Source organism: Fusarium mangiferae, assembly GCF_900044065.1.
Source record: "Fusarium mangiferae strain MRC7560 genome assembly, contig: FMAN_scaffold009, whole genome shotgun sequence".
Taxonomy (NCBI): domain Eukaryota; kingdom Fungi; phylum Ascomycota; class Sordariomycetes; order Hypocreales; family Nectriaceae; genus Fusarium; species Fusarium mangiferae.
Genome location: NW_024573929.1, coordinates 600,482 through 621,239, shown reverse-complemented (window position 1 = coordinate 621,239; position 20,758 = coordinate 600,482). Strand labels below are relative to the sequence as shown.

Sequence of the window (20,758 nt, the reverse complement as noted above, 5' to 3'; positions counted from 1 at the left end):
GCTACTGTGACGATTTTACAGGCCTAGCTCTTTTCTCTGTCGGCGCGTGTCAAGCTTCTCAAAATCGCATCTTCAGCTTCTTTTCGCGCCAAATTTTGCATTTCGTCACCTTATTGGTTCTTCTTTTTTTTTTTTTCTATACGACGCTATTATAATCATGCTATCATAAATTACAGAAGAACCCCCCATCATGTCCACAACGATTCGTTTACGGCTCGTCATCCGCAGACATGCAGTCCCCGAAGTCAAGCTCGTATGGCCCTGCGTCGCAAACGACGATTTGACTGTAGCTAGACTCCTCGCGCTGGTCAACGAGGTAGTGCCGCTCGAGAGTGGCGACTGGGGCCTTGAGGACTATGTTGTCGAGCTGTATGATGGCAAGGGCGATAGTTTCGAGCTGCTACATTTCCAGCCCGTTGGCAAAGTTTTGAAGGAGGATGACCAAGTTTTGTACGACCCCCAGCTTCCCTACAATATTTTCGCATACTAACAGTTTCACAGAATAAGATCACTTTCTACCGATGATCTACGACGACGAAAACTCAGCGGCCGACACCAAATATCTGACGATGGAAAGCATCTTATTGATGGGCTTGCATTTGGAAGGCCGTGGTTAAGGGCACCACGCGATCGTCCAGCGCTTGACCTACCCCCTCGAAAACGAGCACGTATCACGCACGAAGAAGAGCTTGACGAAGATGACAATGATGGTTCATATGTGGACGAAGAAGACCAGTCGGAGCAGCTCTTGCTCGAAGACTCTGAAGCCCCTGAAATGGAGGAACCAGGCAGTGTTCGTTTGAGAGTACGATTTATGGACAGCGATCAACTCGAAGAAGAGAACGAGGATGAAGACATTGACGACGAAACCGATTACCAACCTATAGAAGAAGTCCACGCAGAGCCTGCGGTCGACGAGGAGGACGAAGACGACGCTCAGAGTAGCGACGAGGACGACTTGGATGCGGATCTTTCTGACGAGCTGAGACTTCTACAAGAAGACAATGCCATAGTCGAGCAAACGCCTGCCAAGGAACAGGAAACTCTTTCGGGAGACGACAGCCAAGATCCACAAGTACTTTTGCCTACGCAGGGATTTGACGTTTCGTGGCTCGATAAGATCACTGCTCTGCGAGCTGCATTTCCGCTGACACCAGTGTCCACGCTACAAGACGAGATGAACCGAAACAAAGATCTGCGAAAAACGTACGAAAAACTATCCGAAGCCAACAAACCCGTGATCAGCTACGATGAAGCCCTTGAACGAGTCCTTCTTGGTCCTGGGTTCTCAGATGCGCTGTCGCTCGATCAGCCTGCCGATGAGGAAGAAGACCCAGAGGATCGAGTATTGCTCCTCCCTGGTCAGACGGAACCTAAGGACGCAACGCGCCCACTGATTCAGGAGGTTGAGGAAGAACCAGCGCCTGCCAGTACGCCACGCGTGTCGCAGAGTCAAACATCAAGACCTCTGATTAGTGAAGTCCCTAATGAGGAGGAAGATACCTCGAGCTCTAGCAGTAGTTCAGATTCTGATTCCGATTCTGATTCTGATTCTGACGCTGACTCCGATGTGGACATGGAAGAGAGATCGGATTCAGAATCGAACAGCGACTCGGACGATTCGGATGATGATTCTAGTGATGACTCTGATTTCCCGGCCCCGACACCTTCGCGGCCAACCAAAACCACCCAAGAAGACTCTGAAGATTCCGACTCGAGTGACTTCGACTCGGATTCAGATTCAAGTTCCGATTCAAGCGGCGCTGAGGCTACCAAAGGCGCCGCTGAAAGTGACTCGGATGACAGCAGCGACAGTTCAAGCGACTCAGACTCCAGCTCAAGTGAAACCGATTCGGAGTCAGAGCCTGAGGAGATTTCATCAAAAAAGCAGCCTCAAACGAAGCGGCCGCCCCCGCAACCTCCGGCGAACGCTGAGCCCAAGACCAATGGCCAAACTGGCAAAGCAGCGTCAGAACCCTCTGAAGGGCCGAAACCGCCTGGAACTGGGATGGCGAGGACGCAAAAGAGGAATGCCCGAAAACGAGATGCCAAGAGACTCAAGGCTATGCAGGCCCTAGAGGATACACAATCTCAGCCGTCTATCAATGGCACTGCAAGCGAGGAAGCTGAGCTTCTGGCTAGAAAGCGGGCACTTCTCAGTGCCGTGAGTGATGAGCAAGAGGATGACCCAAGCCCACCCAAAAATGCAACAAACAAGGAGACCAGACCTATGATAGTTGAAGTCGAAGTCGAAGAGGAAACATCAGCCGCCACTACGAGCCAAGACGTAGCACCAGTCGAAGAAGAGCCTGTCCCTGCTCAGCGCCGCCACAAAGTCGACATGGGAGCCGGACGACGACTTCTCCTCGGTGCTCTTGGATTAAAGAACCCAAAGACCAAAGCAGATGAAGACAAGCTTCGCGACAGTCTGATGAAGAATGTGAAGCCTCTGCAAAACCCTCGAGTCCAAGCTCAAGAAGCCAAGGCCAACGATGACAAGCCAGCAGAAGAGCAACCGGATGAAGACCCTGAAGCATGGCGAAAGAAGCTCTCTTACCGAGCTGTCGAATGCTGTCATGATGATGTTGTGTTGAGTGAGCCACCATTCCCATTCGTGCAGCGATGGGACCCTCAACAACAATATGGATCAATGAGGAAGCGAAAGAGAGCATCACAGAATTTCAACGATGATAGCTACTACGAAGAGGATTCTCAGCAATGGAACGGCGATGAAGAGTGGAACGACAACAGTCAAAGGAAGAAGCGAAAGAACAAGAGTGGCTATGATGGAGAATACGACGAAGAGGAGCCCCATGAGGGTTCTTTTGGTGGCACAGGAGCTGACGGTGATGAAGACATTGTGTTGAATTATGATGACATCCCAACCAAGCATCGCCCTGAAGAGAGTCAGTTTACAGACACAGATGATCTCCCTTCGCTGCCTTCAGATGTCAGTACGCTGCCCAGTCTTGTGCTGTCCGACATGAAACCAGGAATGGTTGCCACCTGGAAGCAGTTAGTTATGTCCAAGGCGACTAACTGGCAGCCCGAAATGGTGCCCATGACCGGGCTTATCCTTTCGATCAGCGAGGAGAACTGCATGCATGTCCTTCTAGCGATGAGGGACCGAGACGGAAACGACAAGGAATACGATGAGCACACAGGCCAACGGATTTATGCAAAGTTCGAAGCACCAGACCTTGATGAAGACGAAGAGGACGACGGCCGAAGGGAGATTCCGTGGGCAGAAATGTCCGACCCAAGACTGGTCCAACCAGCACCGCCACCTGCTATGCTGGAAACTTCTGCTAAGAGCATCAAGCTTCAAGCCGAACAGAACAAAACCGTACAGAATGGAAATTCCACGTCGGACAACAAGGTTAGCGCGAAAACAGATCCCAATGAGACTATGGCTGAGGAGTTAGATACACAGAAAGTGAGAGCCGAGGTTGAGGCCGATTTGAGGGGACAGGAAACTGAAGAAAAACCCTCAGGAACTGACAAATCGACATCGATCCCTTCTGGCCAGCAACCTCCGCGACTTGAATTTCCGCCGTCCGGAAACGACAGTCCGATCAGCAGCTTTGTTCAGCCTGCTGGGCTGTTGAGGAAATTTGACAGTCCTCTCCACCAACTCCAGGAAACTATGCAAGCATCCATGTCCCAGTTGCAATCCCTTTTGTCGCGTGATTCAGATAAGGGTAAAACAGATAATGAGGAGGAGAAAACAGGTATTGATGAGTCGGATAGAGCGAAAGATGCAAAGGAGTCTGAAGGAGAGCCGGTACCGACAGTTGAAGGTAGCTGGGACGCAGTTATTCCTGATACTATACCGTCGCCAGAACTGCCACCACTGCCGACAAAGGACGACGCACTTGTTGATCATCGTCTGTTAGTGGTGCCCTCATCTGCGGGTAGCGTTCGCAGTGGGCGACAACCCCCATCAGTTAGCGGCCTTGACGACCTTCCAGAGGAGCGAATTGAAGAATCAGTCGAAGGGGGCATAGTTGATGATTTCCACGGGAGAAGCGCCAGCCCACAGGTGACGAACGAGTCCCGCCCAAGAAGTAGCAGTCCCTTTCCCTCACTGGAGGAAATATTTCATACAGCAAGGCAAACACAAAGTCCTTTTAAATTCAGTCAGATGTCAGTGCCCCAGTTTATTAAGTCCGAAAAGAAAGATGGGGATTACGAAGAGGCGATGCGAAAGCTGGATGAGGGCGAGGAGTCTGATCGTTCACCTGATCGCAACAAATCTTTACGGAGCCTATTACCAAATGCGACACAGCCTGAATCTCAAAAGGGGAGCCCCCTGGTACGCTCGATTAAGAGCGAGGGGTCCAAGCCTGAAGCATCTGAACCTGGACATGCTGCGACACCACCGGCATCTCAGAAAGTGAAGCAAGAATCACAGTTCGCCATCCCAGAGGGCAGCCAGGTTATCGAACTGAGCTCTAGTCCAGCATCAGTCCAATATGCCGAGGACTATGCCCAAGACAGCGAGGACGAGACTTATCAGGATACTCCACTGCCACAGGGTTCAGGTTGGGTGCAGAAGAAACACAGCGAAGTGAACACGCGAAGTCGAGGAAAGAGTCTACCCGCGGCGGAGGCGAAGAAGACAACAACCGTACAAAGCCGAACTACACGTGGACAGACATCTGCTCCAGTGGCTCGAGGGGTGTCGACGAGTGCTTATAGTCAGATCAAGGGCCGTAGGAAGACCACACGAAAGTTCTGACAGACACGAGATGGTTCCAAGTTATGGAAATACTGGAACGGATGAGACAGCATCTTTTGCATCGGGCGCTCCACCGCCTTATTTCAGTTCGAGTAGCAAGGATATGGAAAGGATTGGTAAGGGAAAATATGTATCAAGCATTCTGTATTTTAGGGAACATGGCGTTGAGGAAGCATAGCGTGTCAGCCCAGCGAATGGCTCAAGACAAAAGACGAAGCTGGTTAAAAATCTGCACCGTAATAAAAGTGGCACAAACAAACAAGAAACAAGCTTGAAAAAAAGGCCAAGATTCACGAAACTCAAATCATTATTCTCATTCTCATTCTTAATGCCCAGCGTCTCATGTGAGGACCATCACGAACCCGTCCTTTAGCCCCAGTGCCTGTCTCAGCGCAGTCTTAGCTGCATCACGAGCAGGGCACCTCAGCCAACCAAGTCGTTTGAGCAGGCAGATGATGCAGCGAAACAACCCACCATCTTTTTCGCATCTTGCCTGAAATCTACCAGTTAAGCCTAATTTTTGTCTCTGTTCTAGCGTCTCATGAGCACTTTTTACTGAGGAGCCGTTGGTTGTTGTCGCGTGGTTTGAATGTTCATCATGGGGCTCTCTTAGGGGAAATAAGTATATTGTTCGGGGTATGGAACGTGAGGTTTGTCGGTCCTTTTTTGCAACTTGTTCTGCTTTGTGAAATTGTGACTACTGCTTGCTGTTGTGTTCGTTGGAGAACTGTGAACCGTTTGGTTAAGACGGGTATATAACGACGATATCAACCTTCTAAGACGATTATCTACCACTTTGACTCGGAAATCAGTCAACTTACACGGAATTTTGATATACAAGCAAGCCAACTTCAACACAAAACAAGACCGAATCATGTTGCCTTTCAACTATATCTTCACCCTTCTCGCTATGTTGAGTATGGGCTTCTGTCTACCTACACAAACCCCAGAACCTCAACCTGCACCGACACTCTCCCCCGGCCTCCCAGACACAACAGGTCTTCCCAATCTTCCAGGCGGTTCATTTTTCGAAGAGAGACAAGAGAGAAACGACGCCAACCCATCTGTCTTCAACCCTCCCGTCACAGCCGCCCCCGACCAAGCAGAACAGCTCGCGAGCATGGGCTGGGCGCAAACAACCTACTACGAATGCAAGACGAGAGATGGAAAGGAGCGCTGTGGATGGCATATCCCCGTGTACAAGGCGGGCGCTGAGGGCCGACAAGCTGAGATTGTGCACTGGAAGGTCGTTGTTGGGATCGCGTTGGGGTTGGCAATGTTGATATATGGAGGATTGTGGTGAGGAGTTGATATGAAGATGCATTGGGCGGAGTTTGGAGTTTTGGATAGATGTGTTGATACCCTCTTGCTGCTGGGCGGCATCTGATTGATTAGAACATTCTGTATTTCTCTCGCATACCTTTTTCACAGTGATCTAGTCATAAGTCATGCATTCACGAACCGTAGAGCCAAATGTGAAAACCCGCGTAAACCAGAGACGTTGTTATTTTTGATTTTGGTCCGAAACCCGAAGAACACCATTGATTTCATGCTAGTGTAATTGAGAAAAGACGCCGGTGAAGGCAGTCCTCCTCATCGAGTCCAGAGTAGCCCCTCGCCGTCCGCCCAGCAAGTCCCTGTACCCTATGCTGATGCCGACGCCGACGAGGATGGACCGTAAATGGACGCACCACCGCATGCACGCAGCCATAGCTGCTCCCCAACCAGCCCGAGGATATACACAAGCCCAACCCAAGTCATCGAGTCGTTTATTTCTCCTTCTTGGCCTTGGCACCCTTGACCTTTGCCGTACCACGGAGGGTCTTTTGTCGGTTCTTGCGCTGCTTGCCTGTAGTTGTCTGTCAGCCTGACTAACCCTCTGTAAGCTTCTGAGAATGACTGTAACGCACGCTGCTGTCGGGAGGCACGCTCGGCCTTGGTGGCGAGACCAACCCGCACCAATCGGTACTGGGGCTCGAACTTCTTCATGGCCTCGGGGGAGTCATAGACGAGAGCGAAGCCGGTGGTCTTGCCACCACCGAACTGAGTTCGGAGACCGAAGACGGAGATCTGGTCCTTCTGGGCCTTGTAGAGAGAACCGAGCTTCTCACGGAGCTCCTCCTTGGAGATGTTGGCACGGTTGGGGTGGAGGATGTCACTATTAAACGCAATCGCCGGTCAGCCCACAAGTTCCCAAGCACAGAATGACATGTCCCCATGTCGTGTCCCATCGTATCCCATCGTCGATGCTTTATGCCCGCCTGTCCTAATTTCTGAACGGTATTCGATAAATTCGTTATGTGGCGTACAATCGTGCAGAACAGCGATATATCGAGCAGGAAAAAAGGCAGGCGAGTTCAAGCATCGACTCAGGTGATGGTATCGAGGAACGCGATGCGGTAGACGCAGTATAGGGACGGCATCATCAAGAAATCTGAGGGTATCACTCACACGACCATCTGCTTGCGGCCCAGCAGAGGGTTGCGGATGAACTTGCGAGTTCGGAGGGTGACGGGGGAGTCGTTGTCCGCCATTTTTGCCGATTGTCGTGATGGTCTCTGGGGGTTAGTTGACGGTGGAGAGACTGGGCGTTGATGGGTGAGATCGTGGTTGATGAAGTTGTCACACTGAAAATCCAACTTTGGTCGCTTAATTTGGTCCAACCCTAATCTCTTTGAATGTGCGCGATTTGATGCCTCGATTTTGAGGCTCCACCACACAAGGGTTTTTTCACGTTGAAATCACGTGGGAGTAGTCGGACAATCTTCGGTTGGGAGAGCCTGGGAATAGTCGGGTATTACCAAAGGCTTCGGCCTCTCAAATCAAGTTGGAGATGTCCAAGTTTCAACTCCAGTCTTTGGTGGAGATAGTGTCGTCAGGCCACTCCAAGTCCACAATTGAGTTGAGTCTGCGATGATTCCAGGGTGTTTCTCACGTAGTTTATGCGAAATATACGAAATCAACAAAATTACAAGCAACCGTTCCATTCGCCTCCAAAATGTCGTCAAGTTCCAAACAAGTTGACCGGTTCTGTCATCAGTATCTTCAGCTCCAGTCTGACTTGTACTATCCAGAGGCTTCACTGTTGAAGACTTCTCAGGTCCAAGATGCGTTTTATGAGAGGTTATTCGCTGATGGAGCTGTGAGATATGGACCTCCACCACGGTTTCAACTTCGAGTTCTCAAAGAGCTCATGTCCAGAATTGAAGCTAGCATTGATGACTGGGAAGAGTATGTAAGTCATTGTCGCTAGCATCACTCCATTTCCTCCTTTTCTCACCAGTTGCTGACATACCCAGGGCGTATCTGATGACTTGATGGCTGCGCTTTCACTCTTTCTTGCAAACCCATTGCCTTCAGAAGCCACTTCTGCTCAGCAAAAGTCATATGTCACATACCATCTCTCTGAGTTATGTGAAGACAGCTCAAGACCAAGCCAGCAGGCGCCTCATATCACCCTTCTCGAGAACCACTCTCTCATCTCAGGCTCAGGGACCACTGGTCTACGCACGTGGGAAGCTGCTCTTCACTTAGGCTCATACCTTAGCCAGAACAGACACATTGTCAAGGGAAAGCGAGTCTTGGAACTAGGAGCTGGTACAGGATATCTTTCTATCCTTTGCGCCAACTTCCTCGGCTCTCAACATGTCATAGCATCAGATGGCTCTGACGATGTGATCAACAACCTCCCCGATAACCTTTTTCTCAATGACCTTCAAGATTCCACTCAAGTAACTCCAATGGACGTGAAATGGGGACACGCTCTCATGGGTACCGAAGAGGAGAAGTGGAATGGTGGGCGTCCTATTGATGTCGTGCTAGGCGCCGACATTACTTACGACAAGAGCGTGATAAGAGCCCTAATCGGGACTCTGCGTGAGGTATTTGACCTTCATCCACATGTGGAGGTTTTCATCTCAGCGACACAACGAAACGAGAAGACGTTTCAAGCGTTTCTGGATCAGTGCCAAGCTAACGGACTCGCCGTCGAGGTGATACAATTCCCAATCCCAAAGCGGGAAGTTCAACAGGGTCCTTTTTACAACGATAATGTCGCTATCCATATCTGCAAAGTGTCCAGAACGTAACCGGGCCCCTGGATTCCATACAGACACTATACTCAATTCATATCAATAGAGGGCGGCAGCTAGGATAGCGCAGTCTGTCAAAGGGATGACTCCTCTGCATTCCAGTTGTGAAGTCGGCGTCAACCAGCGACATTCGGATGTCGCACCATGAATTACCTATACAGAATGCGGCATCTTGATAATTCGGGAGATCCGAAAAGCACAAAGGTTGAACGACTCGACTGCCAAACTATTGTTACAGAAAACACATCACAGTTACACTTGGTTGTGAAGCGTCGTGCCACTCGACTGATAATCGGCTCACGATAAGCGCTGTGGCCATGCAGTTCGTGGCTAGGTGCCGCTCGACTGGCTGTATTTGTCCTGGGATTTTTGACGTATCAGAGACTGGCAGACTCAGATGCAACGGGCAATAGCAATTGCATGATCTCGATATGTCACTTGAGCTCGGGTATGGGGAAAGTCACACCACTGCGTGTCAACCATGATGATACCTCTTAACTTTGGCTTAACGCATGGGCCCATGATTAGCTGACCCGATGAACCTCTTTAACAGACTTCTGTTTGTCTTGAAGAAGTGATCAATTGCACAGATGGAAGACATGGCAAACTCCCCAACCACTTTGTTGCCTCCCAGGTACAGACCTGCACTACAGGTTGACCCAGGCTCTCGAGGCCATTGGACGCTCAATTACTCCGTAGGACGCCAGAATCAGCCTCCGAGACCCCTGAAGGCAATTGGGTTTGAGTTGCGGGGAAAGGCGAAAAGGGTTGGCTCCAGAGGGCACAATCTAGAAGTTGACAAGCCGGCGATCTTGGCTGATGATTGGCTTTGCCCCGCGTTCGATGGCGACAGGTGCTTATCATCCTGTTGGTAGTTGGAATCCCGTCAGGTTGGTCAGATGCCCTGGGGTGTAGCTCTCTTGCCAGCCAAGAACGTGGCACCCTTGGGGATGGACGGACAAAGAGCCACGGGATCAGTGGCCTCAACTTGAAGATGATCTGGGTGTAGTAGGCTCGGGAGAGTGACGGTGGAGGCCGCGGACTGGAATGTACGCTCAGGCACGGCACTTATTCAGACTGTCGATAGTCCGTCATTGCACCCACCTTCTTAGCGGGGAGTAGTGCTGAGAAGGCCGTGTGAATGTTGACAATGTCTTCGAATAGATTGAAGCTTTGGATGGGACAAACTTTGCACTGTGCTCTATACATGAATGATCAACCTCTTGGAGCCGTCCGTTGAAGAGGCGTTGAAGATGACGATGGAGGAGATGAGTTGTCTCGAAAAGCAGGCTGACACGCAACCTCAATTCCCTGATACTACGTCGATGTACGTCGTAGGCGTACAGAGTGTAGCACGATCCAAACAGAAGCTTTTGCTCATCGTCACTTGATGCTCAAGACTTGATACCACTTGCGTAATGGGCATATCAAAAGAGACTTTCCTAGCCGTCAATGACACACACTGACGATTACCCTAGACAGAGAAGTGTAGTTTGCCGAGCAACACTTGCATCATGGAACGAATCAAAGGCAAGGAAATGACAGTTAACGTTTGTGCTATGTATGCAAAGCCGATCCGATCAGACTTGCCTACGTGAGAAAGCTTCTTATCGGAAGTTTTGTAGTCTTTGTTCCGGTGATCGATTGACATGAACTAGCAGATCAGGTGAAAGCTTGAGCAAGCTTTCAGAGCTCTGAGCCACGAATGTGATCAACGGACAGCTATCGGCATGTTTCGTGTTGATTACGATTGATTCCCCAGAAAAAAAACCTTCCTTTTTGCGGATTTTATGAGGTGATGTTGGTGTTTGAAACGTCATGTGTCTTTTCCCACCAATCCGTCGGTAATCGGCTATGCAAGCAAGTCGATCACGACGAGGAGAGCGCAACGCCCCTGAACATCAACTGATGATCCATCCATGCTGCATCAATTGAATTGAGTTGAGTTGAGTTGTGAATCAAGGAAAAAGAACGAAAACATGTATATTTTTCGTCTCATCTTAAAAGCGACCTAGGATAAGCTCCCTTGTTTATTTCGGGAAGAGCTCTAATCTTGCAGGGGCTCATCCTGGACTTCAATTTACTCTGCAGCAGGGGACAGCACCTCGATCGTTATCGTGAGGATTACAAGGATTCAAGCAAGAGTCCACAGCTTTTTCAAGGACGGGGAATTGGGGATTACGCGTTGTGCCTGTTCTGTCACAGTCTCTTTTCTCCATAGCTCCAGTGTATCAAGTCCGCAAGCGGCCGAGCAATTCGTCACGATGGAACCTGTTCGCAACACCAAATCACCCCACGATACCTCGTTATCAACCCACGAAAAACTCCCGCCTGTAGCCGTTTTAACTGCCTTACATACAGTACAGTTTTGAGTGAGGGGGGAGCCTAGAGGGTTGCAGCCCGGGAAACAGGGCATCCATCCACCAACTGAATTGGAATTGGAGCCTTATCACCCCAGCTCAGCGGCACAGTGCAGCACCCAAGCCCTCCATGTGCAAATCCTCTATCTAGAGTACGTGCGGATATTCATCAGACACGCCGCATTTTCCCCATCGTGACCTATTCTTGCATTGCCGGTTTTTGGAACTACTGCAACGTTCTTTCTATCAGGCAATTACTTGTTTTCACCGGCTGCAGAATATTCTGCACGTGGGGTCAGGCGGTGACCCCAGGGAAAGGATCTCTAGGCTGTAAGCTGCAGAGATTGCAGAAAAGACCTGGAGAAGCAGAATCCACTGTTCTTTTTTGTGAGAATGCCGGTCAGGAATTAAAGGGCTCAATACCAATCGTCCATGGCACGGGCACCATTTACTATCCCCGGCGCCACAAGGTCCTCGGCACAAGAATTGGACGAGTTATTTTACCTAAGAATTGCTGCTTGTAGAACACTATCAATCGCATGAGGATAGTGAGGGGGAATTGACAGCTGCGGTGTTGTACTTTATTGGAGGAGATATCACCGCCAAGCAATCAATATTCGTATAGTGTGCAGTAAGCAGGCAAGCACTGCATCGTGCTTCAATATCAGCCATATCCATATCTCTCGCTCAAACTCCGGACCGGGTCTGACCCATGCCTTTATGCAGACTTGCAATTAGAGTGCAAAAATAAATTTAGCAAAGAGCCTCCTAAGCTTAACCTAATTTACCTAAATATTTTTATCCCTTAAGCTCCGGGTCCTAAGTTTCTTTGCCTTCTGCAGCGGGCTCAACCGGGGAAGCATAGTATCGTGAAATGCATGGTGCTCCATATCAATGGGGAATCAATCCACTTTCCACGTACGCTATGATATATCTACAGTAACATCAAGCAAGGAAAAGAGCTCTAGATCGAGTCTGAATCGGAAACTCATGAATAAGAAAAACCTCGCTGTCTCATGTCCTGGAACATCGGTTAGCTGCTAGTTGGGTGAGCTTATAAGCAACCAACCGTTTTTGGGAGTAGCAAGACATGAAATGTCTCGATATCAACATCTGGAATCATGCTCATTGAGGTGGATGATGGCGCGAGAGCCACAGGGCGATTAACGTTGTCAACGACAACTCATCAAGGTAACCCAACCCAAAGAACCCGGTGAGAACTTATCAGACCCTTCCATTTTGTTCAAGAGCTTCGGAACGCAAACCGGGAATAGCACTGTGCCAACCTGGATACAGTGCAGTAAATGGCAGTCTAAAAAAAGGGCTTCACACCACCCACAGCGCACACATCATAATCGCAGCGCATCCCGTCACATCGCCAGCGGATCCACAACCAAAGCTTGATGCCCAGGATCTTCTGTCAATCCCTGTTCTTCTCTCGTCTTGATTTCCCAGGTGTCCCAATAGGAGGGGGCCGGCGCCCCCTCCCCCGTGGCTTCGGGCTAGCTTCAGTGAGTGCAAGTTTGCCGTTCAGCGGCTAGAACGACACGGTCTTAACTCATAATGAACAAGCAAGGCGCGAGAGAAGAAATGCAGAGTGTGAGAGCTAGACTTACAGTGGACAAGGGCTCTAAATGGTGGGCAGGGGGGATGAGTATTGTATTTTCTACTTTCAGACATGGCGGTTCCTGGTGCTGACTCGTTGGTCGAGACCTGAAGATTCCCCTTCATTTCCCATTCCAAGGCTTGGGGACTGGCGTACCTGGATCTCGTACTTGGTACATTTGATACTCACCCCTACTCTAACCTACCCCTACAAGCTTCAGTCAAATTCAATCAGTTCAGTCCAGTTCCAATCTATTTGCTGACCCCTCCCGTAAGTTACATACCGCATCGACCGTAGCGCAGCGTAGTGTAGGTACTGTATTCTAGCGGGAGTGCCAATCCATATCTTTATTAATGAACCACCCTGCTCCCCCCATAACATGAGCATCATACTACTTCTTATCATCCATCAACAAGCTTCAGTATAACTATACCGAGCACCCGTCACATCAATTCTTGATCCCTCATACTCATCCATCTTACTCTCACATATAGTCAGTTGACTGCTCGTGTATCGTGGACATTCCAAGCTCCTATCATATAACCACCCACACGTTTTCTATGCAAGCTTGAGATTGGCCCCCTTCAGCTTTGAGCAACCACGACGTATTATCCGACGATCGACACCTAGTACCTACATCTTACATTGCAGCTTGCATTTACGATACACTGCACCGGCAAAAGGTCACAAGAATATTCATACACTGGACGACCTGACTCTAAGTGTTGGCGACGACACTATAACCGCGGCCCAATCTTATACATCATCCTCCCAATTACTACATAATCGCTTCGATGGTCTCGTCATTAGACGTGAGACCCCATTTCTTCTCCGGGCACAACCGATCAACATCAGTATCGAGCATCAGTAGCACACCGGCTTCATATTCAACAAGTCCAGCATCAAAAATGGCCTCCACCGGCGCACAATCATATACCCTTGCTCTTCAGAAGTACATGCTTCTGACAGAGCAACACCAAGAACTATGCGATCGCCTCGACCAGATCCGACCCGAGTTCAACATGTCAAGCTGTTCCCACAATTCCTCACCATCCACATCGCCAACCCGATCCTCCTCCTCCTCATCACTCTCGCTCCCGCCCTCACCGAAGCGCCACTCCCGGAGCGGACGACACCACTCGCGCTCCCACGCCCGCTGCAGCGGCTGGGAGGACCGCAATGAACTCACCACGATTCCCGATGAGGAGACCATCTACGAGATTTCAGCAGAAGAGCAGCGCCTCTCGGAGGTCAACGAGAGCATCAAGCGCACTCTGACAGAGCTTCTCAACTGCAGTAGTGTTCGCGCCGACCGGGCGTTTAGAACATGGGTGCAGACAAGACTCATGGAGACTGAGAAAGAGCTTCGCAGCGGACGAAGGCGACGAAGCTCTGGAAACGAGTAAAACTGAAAATATTTACTCGTGTACTTTTCGCCATCACATCATGTCGACACATACTCACGCAATGTCAATGGTAGACTTGCGCGGTGGCAACATACGGCCCCCCCAACACAACAAAATTTGGCATTAATTCTAATACCTCTCATTTGTCTTTTTTATCTGCATTGGCGAAGGCGTTTACGGTCTCAACTCGAGCTGGGAAGAGAAGGGAAAAGCTCACATTGGTACACACATTCTGGGCAATATCGGACTAGGGACATACTACAGCATGCTTTGCGAAAAAGCAATTCTTGGGGGTTTATTCGTCTTTGTTTCTTCCCCATACCCACTTGACTTACACACAATCTTCGCTTCTTGTCTATTACTTCATTTTTAGGTTCTGCAGAACCAACCAACCTGCATATCGAGGGATCCGCTCTCCGTGGCTTTTTTATCTTTAAACTTTCATTTACATTCTTGCGAAAGCCACGCTGGATCTCGGAGGCATGAAAAAACGCCACAAGTTTATTACATTACCATCATGAAGATCTCCCGAGGAGGAGTCATTAGTCTTGTTAGCGATAGCATCAAACAGTACAAATGAATGCAATTTCGCAAAACAGCCTTATCTATTCAAGCTTCCATCTGTGTAAAGTGAATGCATTCCCGGGTATCATCACCCGGGCTACCACATAAACTCCAAGAATGCTATGACCCCAAAATGCAAAACATCCAATTACACTTGTCTACCCCGAAGTTCCCCCTCTCCCCCAAATGCACCTCCGGCCGGCCCCGCTCGCTGTTATTGGAACTGCAAAATCTACATAGATAGATAGCGAGCGACAAACACGCGTCTCACCCACAGAGATCGTCCTTTGAGACCTCCCCCCTGTTGCATCAAAAACCCGTTGGGGGAAATGAAGATCATCTCGTGCACACTCGCTAACCCAAGATTTCTTCAACTAATTAAGCGCCCGGGCGCTTCTTTTGTGATAACGGTTCTGCGCTAAGAATGTCTCTGATATGAGCTACCAGTGCGCTTGGGCTCAATCGATCACGATCGGGGAGTTTACTTTTTGCCACTGCGTACACCGCTGATGTGGTCTGGGCCTGAGGATCGACGAAGGTTGTGCACACCGGAGGTGAAAGATGTTGAGTGTAGGTGAGTGTGTGGTACTGTAGCATGACTGTCAGGAACTGTGACGTTAATGGGCAAGCAGGTTTTTCGATATATTACAGCACGGCACAAGCTGAAGGCAAAGCGGATGCTATGATGCTGTAGGGTGGCCTGGGCGGTTTGGTTCTAGTGATTGTTACATCACTGGATAAAGAACAGCCTTTCAGCTTTGACTGAGATGAGGATCGTTGAGCAGTTGCTCCGGGTGAACAGTCATTGCTGAAGGCGAAGCAAGGTTGTCATTATGGGGAAACCATGTCATTCCCGTCTTACATGAAGCAGGATAGCCATGATCCTTACACATCCACTTTGAGCCTCGAAGACGTGCCGGGAAGTCTACCCTAGCGCTCCCGTGGATGACTTTCTACGCGGTTCACCGAGACGTCACCTCAGATCACCGATGAGAATGACTTGAAACCCGTTGTCGATCGCCACAGCAAAACAACAACGCTCCTCCAACGGTGTTTCTTCAAACAGCCAAGACATTTCTGACAAGGCACATATGATGCTTTATCCCAGACTGTCAAACCCCAGAGTCTTGATATGATATGACGTAAACATGTCAACTGCGCAGGAACATCGAGATCAGGATATCTTCACCTTCCAGAAACAAAGAGTCTCACCTAGAAACAAGAATCCTTGCCAGTCATGGGGTTTGACAGGCGGCGATCCGGACATTTTGCTCCATGTATACGCCCCCTTGGCACTCCATTCTACATATCCTCAGAACAAGAGGAAAACTTTTTTGTTTAAAGGATAAGGGTTCTTGCTAAAACGTCATTTTTAGCGGTTCTTGTGGGCTGGGTAAAGCAAGGATGAGGATCAAAGCTGAGAGCCGTTTGATCCACATGATAGGTAGGTAGAGTATCGGTTGTTGGGCCTGTTAGGCCTGCTGTAGATTCTTGTCTTGTAGGGAGGAGTGATTTGACCCTGTGAAAGGCGCACTGTACAGAAAACTGATTGAGGAGACTATGTGAGAACATCAAAATGTTGTTCAATATGTCAGGAACGTCCAAGTGGAATATCCGATGTAAGACTGAGCATCGTTGAAACGAGAACGAAGACGTTGCTTGAGGAAGCAGCCCGTCCGTGGGTGTTACCGAGAAACATTGTGTAAGGCCCTAAAATCACATGCAAATACAGATCGTAAGTTTTGTCACGAATGGATATGACATGCCCACAATGAGATGCTGGTCTGGTGAACTTGAAGTCATCGTGTGATTATGTAACTTGAAAAGCGCCACCTGTGGCGCTTTCCAGAAGGCTGCCATTAGGTATGGGGGCCTTCTGGAAAGCTTCGCGGCAGTGAGTGGCTGGAGCAGTTACCTCATACAACCTTCCATCTAGATATTCTTGGGACAACGCGTCTTTCTCTTCATAATCTCTTTTCGCATTCAATCAACTAATTCGGCATCGCGTAAGAGAGGAGATACCATCCGTTGTCATGTCAGTTCTCTTGGAGACCAGTGAAGGCGACATTGTCATCGATCTTCTGGTCGACCATGCACCCAAACTTTGCGAAAAGTAAGTCATCGCGATGCCACCTTGTTTCTATTACCGAGTCGCTGAACTAACAGATGATATAGCTTTCTGAAACTCTGCAAGGTCAAATACTACAACTTTTCACCTGTCCATTCTGTTCAGAAGAACTTCTCTTTCCAAACCGGCGATCCTCTCGGCCCTCTTTCCAAAGATTCTGATGGTGGCTCTTCAATATGGGGTCATATATCCGGCGACCCGGCGAAACGAACATTCCCGGCCTTCTTCCACCCCAAGTTGAAACACTTGGAGCGAGGAACAGTCAGCATGGCTACGGCGCCCCTCCAGTCCGATCCTGATACACGTGTGGCTGGATCTCAGTTCATTGTCACATTGGGCGAAGACACGGACTATTTGGATGGAAGGGCAGCGGTCTTTGGAAAAGTTGTCGAAGGTTTTGAAGTGCTGGACAAGATCAATGAGGCGATTGTCGACGAGAAGGGCTACCCGCTTATCGACATTCGAATCAAGCATACGGTTATTCTGGACGATCCCTACCCTGACCCGCCTGGCTTGAGGGAACCGAGCTCGAGTCCCCCTCCGACCGCCCAGCAGTTGAAGACTGTTCGAATCGAAGACGAGGCAGCATTACACGCAGATGACGGTGTCGATGAGGAAGAGTTGGAAAGGAGGCGTCGCAATCGCGAGGCACAGGCGCAGGCTCTCACTCTGGAAATGATGGGAGATTTGCCATTTGCAGAGGTCAAACCTCCTGAGAACGTTTTATTCGTTTGTAAACTGAATCCCGTGACTGGCGACGAAGATTTGGAGCTCATCTTTGGCCGTTTCGGCAAGATTTTGAGTTGCGAAGTTATCAGAGACCAAAAGACTGGCGACAGTTTACAATATGCATTCATTGAATTCGAAGACAAGGCGTCATGCGAGACAGCCTACTTCAAGATGCAGGACGTTCTCATCGACGATCGCCGCATTCATGTCGACTTCTCTCAGAGTGTCAGCAAACTGAGCGATGTGTGGCGAAAAGATACGAACAGCAAGCGAAGGGCGACTGCTCATCGAGGCGGATGGGGAGGTGTGGATGAGCTCGAGAAGCGCCGACAATACCGAGATGAGGGAGAAAGGATTACAGGTGGTAATTACAGAATGGTTCACGGGGAAGAGGAAATGAAAGGCAAAATGGGGCGCAGTGGACAGAACCAGGAGACGGATGATGCACCTCCTCCGAAATCCCATCATGATGAAGGGCCATCACGTCGACGAAGTCGGAGTCGGAGTCCGCGTCCAAGAGATCGAAGTCGGGATCGATATCGCAAGCCGCGAGATGACCGTCAAGGCGACCGGCGCGATAAAGATCATGATAGGAACCGATATCGGGACCGTGGCCATGATCGCCGAGACCGAGGTAGAGAAAGGGATCGATATGGACGGGACGATTATGATCGCAGGTCAAGGAGATAAGGAAGGACTGGGTGGATTGCGAAACGCATCACAGCAGTGCAACGCTCAAAAGCACTGGCGCACTGAGGCGCAATACCATTGACGGCAAGCGTTCAGCGTTACTCTGCTATGCAACAGCTTCAGCTAATTTTAATACGGAATGCATCGTACGGCATTACACGGAAAATGGAATATCCCCATAACACGAGTTTGACAGCTACCTTGACAGAGAACCTCGTTGAATCCAATGCTTTACTTCGTGATATGCAAACACCAACTTCCTCTCATCTCACATACGGTCCTTCACCGGAGCATCTGCCCCAAGCAACGGAAAACAACGTGGGCTGCTCAGTTGAGCACGCACTGAACACCTTCTACGCATGAGCGACGTTATTCTGACCGAAATGTACCGATGACCGTCGGTCGGCGGGGAGGATCTGTCTCCCGCTGTTGAGCGACGACGGCGTCGCTCTGGATGAGATCTCCGGGCCTACCCCATCTCTTTTTGCCATGGCATCGCTTGCCGGCGATATCCCTAAGCTACCACCAACACTTTTGACGTTGTCATACCCGAGAGGTCTGTTTTGGACGTTCAGCAGATCACAACGCCCAGCAAGAGGAATCCACTCTCGTCAAAGCATCCATACATTATAGACCAACCCACGATATGCTTGGCTTTATATCCAAATACTGTTTTTTGTACGAGCTTGCTGGCTGTCTGTCATTCAGTCGAACACTCCAGAATCTGTCTCTGCTTCTCTACCTATAGATCAAAAACCCGTCATTCTCGGCTATGCTTGCTTCTCCTGTGCCTTCTAGAGACACGGGCGGGCACAAATTCCAGCTCATCAATGCAAGGCACGTTGGTGAGACCGCCATGTATTCACCACATCGAAGACTATGTAACACCCCAAGTAAGGCTTGTTACGGTCGAGCTTGGGCTTATTCGACAAGTATCGAGCCCGAGCCCTGTCACCTGGGCTGTCTTAGTCAACGAAGATTCCTTGAACAAGCTCCGGGCTGAGGGATGCGGCTGCTGCCCAGGGTACGTAGATGGATCAATACGGTTGTCTCAGATCGCCAATGAGCTCGGTACTGGTAACAATGACTGGAGAAGATTGGCTGTACTACGTTGAGGTACTCCGATATCTTTCAACAACACGAGCTACGGATTTCGAGGACCGATGACCGAAGCAGAAGCAATGTTGCCTAGCAATTGCATCATTGCAGCTTTGGTCATACATAGCTCGGAGACCCATCCGTCAATAAGACGGCAAGATAGTAAGTTCTGATCGGTCAGTGTTGTGTACTTTGGCCCATGTAGTGACGCCGACACGCCATGCCCAAGCATGAAATTATTCAGGCAAAACTTGTCGAGATGTGCAACTGCAAGACGCCAAAGCCCCGTCCGCCAGGTTTAGCGGCCATGGGGCGGGCTTGACTGCGATTTCAGTCTCCAACGGGAGCCGACATAGAATCAATATAGGCCAGTGGCCTTGTGATGTTTCTGCTAAGGAAGCAGTTTCAGATTGTTCTCTGCATGTGATCCAACCTCCGGATTTTCATATCGAGCTTCCCCGCGACTGCTTTGCGGATCGCTACAGATCATTGCTACAATCAAGGGTATAAAATCCCAGTTGAACGGAGTTTTGGTCAGCCATCAAGCAGTCTATCCTCGTCCTTTAGTGGACCACGAGAGGTTTCTAGGTGAACCCCTTGGATGAGTGACCAATAGTATTTATTGGTGGAAGCACAGCGCGGGTAGACGCAGCTTCATGGGTCACACCCTTAAATGACATTTGGGCGAACAGCATCTCGTCGGGTTATTGCTGAAAGAAATTTCCGCCCTGGATGCTGCGCTTGCTGTATCATCACGGGCTGTCTTCTCTGTTGAGAATTGGCGTTGTCTTCTCACAGATTGTGGGGCAACGAGAGAGGAAAGAAGGGAGCGTGCTTCATGAGGCTGGTAATCTCGCCGTACTGTGTATGCGTCTGGCCATGACTGATGAGCCGCAATACGATGTACGTTTAATTCTTGAGTTGAGAAGGCTTGCCCCAGAACCAATTGAAACCGCCTTGACTCAAAAGCACGGCTGTCTGATCCAGCTATGATATGAAGTGAAGACATCGAACGATGTCTACTGCATCAAGTTTGAGATTCTTCGCACAAGCCTCGTTCGGTCAATGGCTTGGAGACGAGAGATTTCACAAACGACCTTGTCTTTGCCTCTACTACTTGAGACAGTTCTATTGTTTGGGGATATTCACTCGAACAGTGCCACCGATGTGGAATCGTGCCTCAGCCTTGGAAGACCCACGAAGGATGTCAGCTCGAAGCCCTATGCGTTTGATGCAAGCAAGACATCGCGCCACACGAACGACAAGGGAAAGACCTCCGCTACTGGTAGCAAATCCCTGTAGAAGAGCATCTGTCCGTCTCTCGTGGCGTCTTTACCGAAATCTG

At 49.7% G+C, this 20,758-nt stretch overlaps 6 protein-coding genes across 6 annotated transcripts; 5 read left to right on the top strand and 1 right to left on the bottom strand.

Annotated features, from left to right (window-relative positions):
- Positions 1–190: 190 nt before the first annotated feature.
- On the top strand, positions 191–4,741 carry FMAN_12304 (uncharacterized protein; the record flags this gene model as incomplete). The annotated part of the gene is made up of 2 exons (XM_041834826.1): positions 191–450; positions 502–4,741. The coding sequence occupies 2 exons, from the start codon at positions 191–193 to the stop codon at positions 4,739–4,741; spliced, it is 4,500 nt and encodes a 1,499-aa protein (XP_041685051.1).
- Positions 4,742–5,615: 874 nt separating this feature from the next.
- FMAN_12303 (uncharacterized protein) lies at positions 5,616–6,044 on the top strand (the record flags this gene model as incomplete). Its single annotated transcript, XM_041834825.1, has 1 exon — positions 5,616–6,044. The coding sequence occupies one exon, from the start codon at positions 5,616–5,618 to the stop codon at positions 6,042–6,044; it is 429 nt and encodes a 142-aa protein (XP_041685050.1).
- Positions 6,045–6,510: 466 nt separating this feature from the next.
- On the bottom strand, positions 6,511–7,275 carry FMAN_12302 (putative 40S RIBOSOMAL PROTEIN S24; the record flags this gene model as incomplete). The annotated part of the gene is made up of 3 exons (XM_041834824.1): positions 6,511–6,590; positions 6,652–6,899; positions 7,193–7,275. The coding sequence occupies 3 exons, from the start codon at positions 7,273–7,275 to the stop codon at positions 6,511–6,513; spliced, it is 411 nt and encodes a 136-aa protein (XP_041685049.1).
- A 464-nt stretch (positions 7,276–7,739) lies between these two features.
- On the top strand, positions 7,740–8,829 carry FMAN_12301 (uncharacterized protein; the record flags this gene model as incomplete). The annotated part of the gene is made up of 2 exons (XM_041834823.1): positions 7,740–7,976; positions 8,041–8,829. 2 exons carry the CDS (start codon positions 7,740–7,742, stop codon positions 8,827–8,829), a joined length of 1,026 nt encoding a protein of 341 aa, XP_041685048.1.
- A 4,877-nt stretch (positions 8,830–13,706) lies between these two features.
- On the top strand, positions 13,707–14,204 carry FMAN_12300 (uncharacterized protein; the record flags this gene model as incomplete). The annotated part of the gene is made up of 1 exon (XM_041834822.1): positions 13,707–14,204. The coding sequence occupies one exon, from the start codon at positions 13,707–13,709 to the stop codon at positions 14,202–14,204; it is 498 nt and encodes a 165-aa protein (XP_041685047.1).
- Positions 14,205–16,801: 2,597 nt separating this feature from the next.
- Positions 16,802–18,315, top strand: FMAN_12299 (uncharacterized protein; the record flags this gene model as incomplete). The annotated part of the gene is made up of 2 exons (XM_041834821.1): positions 16,802–16,881; positions 16,944–18,315. 2 exons carry the CDS (start codon positions 16,802–16,804, stop codon positions 18,313–18,315), a joined length of 1,452 nt encoding a protein of 483 aa, XP_041685046.1.
- Positions 18,316–20,758: the final 2,443 nt, after the last annotated feature.